The sequence below is a fragment of the Aythya ferina genome (assembly GCF_964211825.1).
Source record: "Aythya ferina genome assembly, chromosome: 4".
NCBI lineage: Eukaryota > Metazoa > Chordata > Aves > Anseriformes > Anatidae > Aythya > Aythya ferina.
The window spans coordinates 48,422,333-48,435,355 of NC_140300.1; the positions used below are offsets into that span (position 1 = coordinate 48,422,333).

At 33.3% G+C, this 13,023-nt stretch overlaps 1 protein-coding gene across 5 annotated transcripts in view; it reads right to left on the reverse strand.

Moving 5' to 3' along the window:
- Nucleotides 1-13,023, reverse strand: part of FSTL5 (follistatin like 5) — a 428,524-nt gene that overhangs the window by 44,877 nt on the left and 370,624 nt on the right. For all 5 annotated transcript variants that reach the window (XM_084517700.1, XM_084517699.1, XM_084517702.1 and 2 more), the window contains one exon: nucleotides 11,014-11,148. In XM_084517700.1, coding sequence (XP_084373826.1) covers nucleotides 11,014-11,148 — 135 coding nt within the window. The remainder of the gene's footprint in view (nucleotides 1-11,013; nucleotides 11,149-13,023) is intronic.

The following is a 13,023-nucleotide window of genomic DNA, read 5'->3' on the forward strand; positions in this document are numbered from 1 at the left end:
GTTTAAACCAAAATTAGCACCTTCAGTCACATCCTATACTCAATGATATTTACATGTATGTCCCCAAATTTAAAAATACATAGTTGTTGACAGATCTCAGTAAATTTTTTTCATTTTAAGATGGAGGACCAGTATCTCCATCTGTGCCCTATGTCCCTCATCTATTAAAATAAATCTATTCAAACAACATACAGTTATTAAATAGTATGGGATGTGTTTGCAACCTTGCAAGTTAGTGACCTTGAACTAGCTGCTCTGTTGGCCTTAAGTGTTTGTGAAGCTCATGTGTTAGGATGAGCAGCAGCTGTAAAGCAGTATGCTGTAGTGCCCAGCAATGCACGTTGGTGGGTGTTATGACAGAGATAACTTTTCAGCTTGTCAGGTGAAAATATTTACTTTTGTTTGTTATGCAAGATGAAAGCCAACATAGTATGAGAGAGGAAAGGTTCTTTGCAGTGTGCTCTGGGAAATCCATCTGGGATCCATCTGATGCTACATGAATGCTGGGTGCCCTGCATTTATAGGGATGTAAAATTTACTTAATCTACATATATTCCTCTTTTTATTCTTATTTTATTCTTTATTCTTATTTACCTTATTGAAGTAACTATTTTATTCCACTATTCATTTACAGGCCTTTCATGAAGACATCTGGAAAGAATGCTGCAACATATCTTTCTCCCCCCACCTTGTGCAGAACAGGGGAAAATCCATGTTTTAGTGAGAAAAAAAATAAAAATCAAAAATTTTAAAGCATACTTCTCCATAAAAAAAAAAAAAAAAAAAAAAAAAAAAAAGACTTCATGGTCCTTACATAGCTATTCTATGCTTTTATGCTCAGTCCTAGCCTTTGATTATGAGTAGCTAACATAAAATCTGAAAGCCTATGCTTCATCCTTGTTATTCATTTTCTCAGTTGGCTAAATAGTAATAGATTGTGCATTTCTCAGTAAACTTTGTCCTTAGTACTTCATGAAATTCTTCAGCAGAATTTAACAGCAGTACAGATTCTTACCCAATTTGGATAGAAACAATGACTAGAAAATCCCCCCCATTTCTTTTACTAAATGAAGTAGGGATAAGTCAGAAGCTTTGTCAGAAACTTTTGACATTCAGCTGTTATATATTATATGTAATTTCAGAATGGATAACCATATAAGGCAAAACATTTCTTCACTCATACACCTGAGTCAATTTTGATACACATACTTATAAAAAGACTAACTATTCAAATCTTTCAGTAAAGCAATTTATGTGAATTGGTATTGCTGGAATAAATCTGTTGCTTGTCTTCATTTTTAGCTTATTGTTCTCTAATTTATTTTCTATAAACCTTTATATAGAATCATGCTGAATTCCTTTCCTGTAGCATATTAACTCAATACAGACCACATTGGTAGGAAGAAAAAATGGCTCATGAACTCAAATTCTGCCCTGTACTTGAAAGTTTGAAATAAAGTCTTTGTCTATGATGCTGTCAACAAGTATAAACTTGTTTAGCACTGCCATAAAATAAAATGCCAGCATAAATTATCTCTGAGGAAATTAGGTGAATAGGTATCATTCAGTATAATATGTGACAGGAAGATTCTATTAAAGTTGCATAAAGCCTTTCAGAGAAAATTTAAGCCATAAATCACAGTCAAAAGGCTTTTAGTCTCATTCTCGAGTCAGTAGAGATGCCTGGTGGCTTATGATGGCCATAAACCTGTCAAGACAGTAGCATTCAGATCACATAATCTCTTACTAGGTGTTAGGACTATAACATTACGTATAAAAAGGTACTGTGATAGAAATAGATCTATTTAATGACATGGAAAAGACGTATTATTTTATAAATGTAGCCCCTAGACTCACAAGGCAGGTGATTTTTATACTGTTGTGTGTCGAGGTGAAAGAATTTGCAGTTGCTTTGCGATATATGATGATGTCATAGGGGGCAAACCGAGTAACCAAGAGGAAAACCTCATAAATATTAAAACATCATCAAGTAATATCAAATTACTGAAAATACCTTACATTACTTGACATCTTTCTATCATGACAGCTGTCTCAAGCTGCACGTGTTTGTCTCAGTAAAATATATAGTAAAGCTTAAGGAGACATTAACCAGTGGCAAGCTAAATTGTGTTTTGGAAAATAAGATTTTGGAAAACATCAAGAAAATTAAAACATTGCAACAAACAAAATAAGACAACAACACACAAAAATTGTTTAAAAAATAATTAATCTTTAAAGGGAACAGAACAATTTCATTATCAATGACTCCAGTTTGATAGGATTATGGTAAGACGAAATGGAGAAGAAACCTAAGCCAAACTGATGTATCTGTCCAAGTCTAGGAGAAATTAAAAAACAAACAAACAAAAAACCACAAAACAAAAAAAAAAACCAACAACAGTATTTTTACAATTATTTTACTTCAAAGTATTTTGCAGGGATTGAATATCATAATTTTAAGTACTTGAGTCACCCTTGGAAATATTCCCTTGTCTTGGACTATCAATATTTTTTCTTTTATTTCTGTACTGCCAAATTTTCTTCTTTAGATCTCTAGATTAAATTTATATACTCTATTCCACTAATTCCATTAATTATCCCCATGCTAGTATATTTTTTTCCCTCCTATCTCTTTCCAAGCTCAAAAAATTGTATGTTTATACCTGTTAGCTTTGCATTATATTCCCTACTCAGCTAACATATTCTATTGTTCCTAACACCACCTGAATATAGCTTTAAAAAAAAAAAAAAAAAAAAAAAAGCTGTCAAAATAAAAGACTTTCTTAAAGTGCATCTGCATATACTGCAAGCTAGAAAATGAAAAGCCACCTTTATCAGTTAACGCATAGATGCTGCAGTATTGGAATAAAGATCTAATTTACAAAAGGAGAGAAATAGTCATCCTTAAGAAAAGGAAGTCACCTTAGTTACATTTAACATCCTATTTTTATTCTATCAGTTGTTCCAGCAGCTTGATATTGCTTTACATCAATGCAGCAGCAAAGATGCTGGATAATTATTACAAATGGCTGCCAAAGCTAGACAAAAAGCATCCTGATTCCAAAGCTACTCAGGGTTTAAGCTGTACTGATATGAAGCAGATTTTTTTCAATGTTCTCGAAAATATTATTCTATAAATGTTTTCATCTTGTATTTTCAGGATGATAATTGGAAACAGAAGGCTGATTAAATATTTTTTACCTTACAAAGCAACAAAAGAGGGTAAATTATGTATACTCAAGACAAATACTTAAAATAACCAGGTTCAAATGAAGAACATCAAAATACCACTTAAAATCATCTTCAGGAGGTGTTTGGCCTACTGCTATTAATATTGAACAAATTTTGAAATATATTAGAAAGTTCAAGCAGAGTACTAATATGTCTGTATATTAGTACTATATGCCTGCATATATGCCTCTTCTGCATATGCCTGCATTGCCTCTTGCAATCTCTCTGAAACTTAACGACTCAGGTAGATGAAGCCTAATTAGAGCAGGATATGTGTTCCAGACAAAAGAATAGACAATGCTCACACAGAATTCAATTAAGTCAGAAATTAAAGGATGAGAATATATTTATAGACTAGCTAGTGCGTTCTAATGGAAACCAGATATTGTCAAAGAAACGTTATTATTATTCTTTGATGCAATTATAAGTATGGTAACTAAAAATTAATACAGATATAAACCAGAATTTTGCTAAACATCTGATTTGTTACCACACAATTTTATGATTAAGTATTAGAGTTATACAATGGTAGCAATGTACATATCAATTTAATTTAAAATTGCCAAACTGATTGATCAAAAAAGTAATTTTTAGTGTCAAATTATTAATTACTATTGAAGAATAAAGTGCTGCAATAGGCAGTGAGTCTCATCTTAACAATTTTCATCAATGACTTGTTAAGAAATATAAAGTAATTTTCCAATAAGTCTATGATTTGTTTGTTATGATAAATAATGGAGTTCCACAAAGTAGACTGGATTACTCTGTAAAGTACATTTCTAAAGTAAATTATATTTTAAAATAGACAAATAAAAATTTAGACATCCAGGGAAAAGCAATGAAGACTACTTAAGGGACAGAGAGAGGTGGGAAGAAGCAGGATTTGTAAAGGAGACCTGTTGGATAATAGTGCTTATGGTAAGTAAGCATATGAACATTTCTGCTGCTGATTTGAATGGAAAAATATGAGAAGAGTGACTGCATGTAGAACAAAAAATTTAGGAAGTACGTATCTCTTTATCTAGAGCATTAAAGAAAAATATAATACATTTGCTTCTGCAAACAGCTTTTCCCATTTTTTTTTTTTTTAAAGAAAACCTTACCCAAACAAATTACAATCTACAGGCCAAAAAAGACCTTCCAAGTCCTATGGTAATTGTCTTATCATGAGAAACTTCTCATGAGAGAGAAATTAATCAATATTTAGTAACTGTACATTCACAGGGCAAGAATACTTAAATTGTCATTAATTTATGAGAAAAAAAATGAAATTCAAAGGAGGAAACTGAAGGATTTGTATCTTTAACTCAGGTACAAATGCATTTCTGGGAGGATACAGTTCAGGCAAACAAAGGATTAGACCTGTATTCAGGCATAGCAGGTTGCAATTTAATGTCTTGTGAAATGGAGAAAACAGATTAGAGCCACATAAAATGGCTCCGTCACACATAAATCTATGAATCCGTGAAAATAACTATTCTGAATAATCGAACTGCATCGGAATGAAACTAAAAACAGATTTTAAACTGCTATTTATATAACAAATGTGATTACAGTAGAGACTCTTTCCAACACTGCTGAATTCTCTCAGGTGTTTTTAGAGGATCTTTACAGTAGGGGAGATTCTGTTGTCTTCAGTGGGATTTAGACCAGGCTGTTAATCTCAGAATGTTTTTACCATTCACTTCAGGGGTCATCCAGCTATCTCCCAGACCAACTACTTCATTCTCAGTGGATTTTACTGCAAACTTGAGGGAAAACAGAATTCAGAGCACAAAAAAAGAGGTTTCAGTCTCTAGAGAATTAAAACACAGTTCACGCAGTTTAGATGCCTCTCTTGTAGAAATGGGATGTACAGCCCTATTTACCTTTATATTGCATGCCTCTGTTGACTACAAAAGTCATGATACATTGAAATAAACATTCTGAAAAGCCATGTAAGGAGCTAATAAAGACAACACCAGAATACAGAGATAATTAGTATTTTTTAAATATAAATCTAAGAGGCTAATTAACAGAGAAGAGATGAATATGTAGTCCAAGAGATTTTGCAGAAATGTTAAACAATGATAATAAATAGTTTCTAATTACAGCAAAGCAGTTTCATGAAACAGTTACTTTCAGCTTAAAGCCGAGTTTTCACAGGCTAAAGTATCTTCTCCAACAGAGATAACAAAATCCTAAAAATTCTCAGGCAAGGGGCCTGCTGGGAAGTAGAAGAGAGAGCTAAGACCATATCATAAAGTATACAGACACCAGGATGAAAATTAACAAGAGAACTGAGCTTGTTTAGCCTGGAAAGTAGAAGGCTTTGCATCACCTAATTAGCAACCATCCAGCACCTGCAAAGGTTCTCATGAATACAGAGCCAGGCTTTTCACAATTGGCTCTGCATTAACTGGTATCATTGGAAAAAGCAGGCTATCTTTCAATCACACAGGCCCTTCTTCAGGTGTGATATAGAAGTAACAGACTGCAAGGCCTGAAGAGTAACTACTGAGAGTTCAATTAGTTACATGGCATTTACAAATTTAGACCAGATAAATTAACTTCTTTCTGCCAGAAGTGGCCAGAATGACACAAGAACAACTAGATACATTTTATTTAAATTATCTCACAATACATACTGTTGCTACCTACAACCTTTTTGACTAATACTCTAATATGCTGTCTTCCTTAAAAAGACAAGTTAAATAAAAATGTTCTACTTACTAGAACAATAGCTAGTTCAGAATCTTCTCAAGTATCTCTCTCATTTGTTTTAATTGGTCCTAGAATTAGGGTTATTCTCCACACAGATTTAAAAGGAGAAGCAGGATAAGATATGTACTGTTGCTGCATGATCACAGATATTTAATGATAACAAAGCAGTAAAGTAACTAGAGGCTCTTGGATGCAACCTCCCATCTAATATAGGATTATTAAGTAGCATGTAAGGTATCATTTTGCACTTGTACTCCTATCCCTTTTTCCTCCCATCCAGTACCTTTCAGTGTTAAGTGTTCTCATTAATCCTTCCTCTTTCACCTGCTGCTGCCTGGGTCATCCCTTTCTTCCTCACATTATTGGCCTCTGCTTCTAACAATCTTCTCTTCTGTTGTCCCTCTCCCAGGACCCTTGCACTTCTTCAATTTTAGCCAGTCTTATTCCTCCTTTCCTACATGTCCTTGGATGCTACATGGAGGACCACTACAGGAGCCACAAATAGCCAAGAAGAAAATTATCCTCACTTTCACATCCACAATAGCTCATGGAGCAAAGAAAACGCAGTTACACTGAAAATACGTTCTGCTCTGGTAGTCCCACAGCCTGAGTCTACCAAGTGCATATGGCATCTTCAGAAAGATAACAAACTCCAAGAAGCATCCACCCACTATTTAAATCACAGACTGCTTGAAGGGATGTTTTTACTGTGACAGACTCTGGAAAAATCATTACTTTAATTGCAGTATATTTTAGTGACAATTTCTCTGCATGAAACACCAGTATCAAGTCCCAGATTATGATGTAAAAGGTTTCAGTAAAACGACTCTAGAGTTTTTACCATGAGTAAAACTTGTTTTCTTCCTAACACCCATTTTGGGAGTGATTATAGTATATTAGCAGAAGCATTATAAATTCAAAGACACAGCAAAACTTTTTATTGAGACAGAAAGCAAAAGTGTAATGTTTTGACCTAAATGGTCAACATAAAAAGAATTAAACTGGATCTGATATTGTTTGAAACAGATGTTTATATAGGTAAAGCCTATATAAACAAACTAAAAAAAAATACATTACAATTTCATAAATCTAGCAAAAAGCAGGCACATATTTAGACGCATGTTAAGTATAATAAATTTTAGTTATAAAATGAGCTGATAATGTTGAAATTAAAGAAAATAATACAATTCCTCTCACCTAAGACAATGCAAAAATGAAAACATATTTTCAGAAGTTTTATTTTTAATGCACATTGCAAAATGCTGAACTGCTAAGAAAAGGACAAACTATTGCTGAGACTGTCATCCATTATTAACATTTTTACCAATGCATGAAAGAGCAATGGTTCAGCATTCAGTGTTGGCATCTTTGGACCATATCTGAATGAAAAAGCACTTTGACAGTATTTTCCATTCACTTCCATCTCAAATTATCATCTTGATGATAAATCATTATCATTAAAGTATACTGACTTGGGAACTAGAACTCAAATTTCTATGCTAAAGCTCAGAAGCCTGAAAATAAACACTACCCTGGCTCCCTTCTTATGCATTACATATTTTTTATTTTTGCTATTATCATCACTATTCCACAATTCATACAGGTTTGTCCTTCACTTTGTTTCTTTAGTGCTTGTAATACAGACACATGCATTAGACGTGTATGCAACCAATGCTGTGAACTCTGAAATACTAGCAATCTGATAATATTTTTAGGCACACAGATGAAGAAAATAATTTATTATTTAACAGTTTATTTATCCATAATGGCACTGGTTTTAATTCAGGCAGAGTTACTGGAAAATATAAGATTTTCTTTTAGGCGTTGTTTACACTAGTAAGATTTATTCAACCCAAAAGGAATGATCTAGTCGTGTCCTTTCTGCTGTATATATTAGATTTTTCTCAAAAAACACTGCTGAGTTTTTCATATAAAAATTTTGGGATATGTTACAAATAAGATTCCATGGATAACTACCAAGACTTTGGCTTATTATGCAAGATAGCATTAATAACCCAAAGCATTCATGTGCATGTAGACAGTGGTTTGGGGAAGTGCAAATGTGAACATTTCCTTTTACTATTAATTGGAAAATAAAATACACACTACTAAAAAAAATGGAACCAGTCTCTGTGTTCATAATGTTGCTTATTTATTTTATAATTATAATTATAATGTTGTTATAATTATATTTTATAAATAATTTTATTTTATAATGTTGCTTTATTTTATAAGTTATCATCACGTTCAATGCAACGTAATTAAAGTTCCACTGTAAAAGTTCTCACTGCCTTCCCAAAACCAATCAAGTCAATGTTCTGAAATGCTTTTATTTTGCTATGAGTTTTACCTTGTGTGAAATTTAAAAAGTAGATAACCTCAGTTTAACTGACAAGCTAGTGAGAATCTGTTCTGCTTTTGTTCCAAAGCAATATTCTATTGTAAGATTTCCAGAAGGGAAGCTTCTGTATTTCAATAAGGGAAAACAAAACCAAAACAAACAAAAAACAAATAGGAATCAAAAAACACCACCAACAACAAAAACAAACAAGCAAAACCACAACTTGATTATAAAAATAAATGTCTGCTTTATTCCCTTAAAGAAGGATAAATGTAAATTTATAAAAATATATCAGTTTATATCAGATAATATAAAATCACATTTACATCAGAGAATACCTTTAGAATGCAACTTCTGACCTCAACAGCAGGCATTGAATTGTAGTAGAAGAAAATAGCCTTGGGTTTAAAATGTGTGGGTGGGGGAAAAAAAGCCCCAAATCCTATCCAGGTGGTTATACCTATACCATTCTCTTTCTTAATAATCCCTAATTTGATCCATGAAGCAGTGTTTTGAGATAAATATAAAAACAAGCAGAGAAGAGTTAATAATAAAACTGAAATTAAAGTACACGGGCTTTCTAATGCTAAGTTATCCTCCCTTCAAAGCAACATTTTTCAAAAGAAGTACAGATTTAAAAAAAAAAAAAAAAAGAAAAAAAAAGAGCAAGTACATTAAGTGTCTATCCAAATTTAAACCTGTGAAGGCAGTTTATTCATTTAATTGTTATGATATCCATAGCAATTGCTCTTTTTCACTAGTATGTACCTTTATTTTCTTGCATGTACAGAAATGGGTTTTTGAGACAGAGTAAACAAATCACACTACCAGAATAAACATCTCCTGTAAATATGTGTTTCACCTCTATTTGAATTATATCACGATGCATCTCTGGACTATGTTCATTTTTATACATCCACTGATACTGAGGAAGCTATGTTCAGATGTGACGAAACACAATGATAAAATGCCTCCCTTCAACATATGACACAGAACTTCCATAGTGAAAGATTTTTGTAGGAAGGAAGGAGACCATGTCTTTTGGATGAATTTTCATATGAATAATTTGAGTTACATTTGCTCTTCCTTCATTTACGTCTTTCATGACACCAAAGGCTATCATAACAGCTCCCAACTTACTGCTAGTAGAATGTGAAGCATTTATTGCCAGCAGTGTTCATTGCATGGTACGTGACTTAACAATCACGTAAAGTTGGCTGATGTAAAATTATTGCATCATATTACAATTCCTGAAAGCATTATTACTGCAGATCATGTCTTTAGAGAACACAATAGTTTAGACTACTACAATATTTGGAAACTGGACAGTTGGATATAAATGATTTGTTGTTAAGGCCAAACAAGTTTAACCAAACATTAAAAAAAAACGCTACTTGTCAAGGTTTTGTAATTTGGCAACAGTCTCAATTCTTTTCACAGACTGGAAAAGGCAAATGAAGGTGACTGAGCTGCTTCATATCACCAGATTACTAGAAATATAACATGATCAAACAACTTATTTGAGCTGCCTTCTCAAAACTGTCTGAGCAGTCATTTTTGTGACACACAAAAAAAACATGTTAAGAATTTTGAACTGACAGTTATAATTAGTGTTACTGAAAGCAGCTAAATAAAGATATTAACACTTGGGCTATAAAAGTTTTCCCACATGGAGGATTTCCTTGAAACATTTAAAGCTTAATAAACCCATATGTAACTGAATTCAGCATCTTATGAGAGGAAGTGTCAGACTTGCAGTGCTATTAATTCTGCCTCCAGTATTTTCTGTTGAGTACTCATTACTGTTAAATAAGCTTCTAGATAAATGTGAGTGCCTTAAGTTAATGCAATCAGACTTACTAGTAAAATAACTATCATTTTACTATGTATTACCAGTGAATATGTAAGTAACTCATTTAAAACCAAAGCCAAAACAAAAGCAGGTAAACTCAGGAATGGATTTTATGAGCAGAGGAAAGGGGATGGGAAAGAAGTATTAAGACAAAGGTAAACCAGGTTTATAAGCCCTGCTACCTTTTCACGAAGGATAAAGACAGACACTTTAGGGTGGTAGAAGAGATTTATTTGACACAGTGAACTCCCAACTTAGTGAGCAAATGTTGTCACTGTTTCTACACATTGCTCCAGAGCCATTGTTATCAGTGCATAAGACAGCATGGGCCAACTAGAACTGATCCGGACCTGACTGAGCACTCCTAGCAGTTGAGATCAAGTCCTGTGATGATGGGATGTCATGACAGCCAAGTCTGACTCTTGATACATATCAAGAACATGCAGGAAGAAAGACTAGAAAAGTTTGGGTTTTTTGGTGTCTCCCCCCCTGCTTCCAGGAACCACATATCAGGTTTATTGTTTATTTTTTTGTTGTTGTTTGTTTGTTTGTTTGTTTTGTTTGTTTTTGTTTTTTGTTTTTAAGTATCTGGTTCCCCTTCCCTTCATATGCAACTAAGGTTGCATGGGGAAACCATCCAAATTACAACAGCAATGTAAAAAATATGTCAATTCACAGAATGATTTGAAGATTTCATTTCACTTCTAAATAAACTTTTAGATTACTCACTCTGTCTTCAGCGACTTTTAAATATCATTATTTAAACATTTTTTAAAATAATTTATTTACACATACTCATTTTATTCAACGTTTCATAATTTTTAATAGCAATTTCACATTTAAGTAAGAGTTACATGTATTTTTTAATAGTTCTTATAATACTTACGGGTCTTTCGAGCTGAATCTTCTACAAAAAGAGAAGAAATGTCTTCATCCACCCCTGCTTCGTTCTTTGCAATACAGGTATATGCTCCTGTATCTTCATAGCGCACATTGCTAATATGAACCTCACTGCCATTTGCTGAAAGAAGAGGAAAAATTCAACATACAGACATGCTACAGTGCTTTCAGATTAAACACTCAGAAGGCTTTCTCTGCTCATACTAATTAAACTGTTTTCACTCCTTACTTCATAACTTGGAGACAAGCCAAACTAATCAAAAGGTATTCAAGTGGCTAGTGTACTGCATACACTCATTCATCTGACAGAAATCTGCAACGCCTCCACAGATTTTTCAGTTTGGAGCCAAGTATCTGTCTGAGATTTTATATAGGTTTAAATAACTATGGTCCTCTTTTTTTATATGAGGCAAATATTGTGTGTTTGTTATGTTGAATTTAGTCACTTGACACTCTATTACACAAGATAACCAAGCTTTCCATGGAACATAATGGGGTAAATTTTCAACATAAATAATAATATTAATAGAACTAATTGTTTCTAGCAACCAGAGGAACCTGGTTTTGCCTTCTTGTTAAGTGCAGTGTAACTACAAAAAAAAACACATGCACACTGGAGTTTTATACCTACATCACTGTAGAAGTCTATGGAAACTACCCTCTGTAACAGTTTCAGGAATATTTTCACACAAATCTCTGGCAAAGTAAACACAGATGCGTTTTATATGTGAAAAATAAGCATTTGCACACAAATGAGGAGTTGTATGTCAGCTTGAGTAGGAATGTCAACAAACAGTCCAGGCAAAGGTCTTTTTAAATAATGTGATATGAATAACGATTCAATGCATTTTAAGTGTGGAATACTTTTTCTGCTGTAGGATCTATATTTTAAAAACAGTTTTCAATGTATTTTAAAATATGGACCAGGAGGAACACTGGGTCATGGTATAACATTCTCTCTAGGCCATCTTTTGCCTGAAGCTAACATGCAGCTAGTTTAACTCTAGGATTAAAAAAATCAGAAAATGCAATGGGATTTTAAAAAAATTATTTCATAAATGCAATCAAGAAAATAGAATTAGATGGTTTTTGATTTGAGAAGAAACGATGTTATTTATTTATCATAAATACATGATACAGAGGCAAGGAGAGGAAAAAAAAGGGGAGAGGGGAAAACTTTCCACTCAAATCTCTACAAGAGAAATCAATAGAATGCTGCTATGAAAGAGAAATTCACCAGAAAGAGTCCACCATTGTCTATGCATATTAGGAAGTCTGTCTGTAAAACAATTGTTCACATACATCCCAGAGAGAGGGCCTTGAAAGTACAGAGAACTCCATCACTTATAGAGAAGGTAAAACTCTCTTTACAGAAGCAGTTGCCGTCTACCTGTCCTACTGTATCTCACACTGCAGCCTATCATATCCTAATACATGTCCTATTTTTGCAGATGAATGAAATAAGATTTTGAAGAGAAAACTGACCGCACGAGATTTTTTTTTCCTATGGCTGATCAAATATCACCAGAAGGAGTACATAAGAATGTCATGTTGGCTGGGCAGGTTCACTGAAGTCTTCAAGCCCTGAAGATTCATAGAAGATTCACAGACTTGCCTTTAATGTTGTTTAAAAGTTAGGTTTCCTTTTAGCTGTGTTGGTTTGGTTTTGGTGTTTTATTTATTTATTTATTTATTTTGGTGTTTGTTTGTTTGTTTGTTTTGGTTGTAGTGTCTTTGTGTTCCCCTTGAGGTCTGCTGGGAACCCTCATATAAAAGCACAATCATTTCATATATTTCTCCTCCTGTCCTTTCCACCTAAATTACCATTTCCTGGTAATTCTGCCAGTTAGTACAACTGTTATTTCAATAAAGATAAAGCAGAGAAAAAAAAACATTTCTTCAGGAGTAACTGCAAGACATCATCTAAAATGTTTTAGCTGACTTCAACCCTTGTTTGAAACTATGTAAGGACAGCTAGTACAGAAAAGATGCAGTG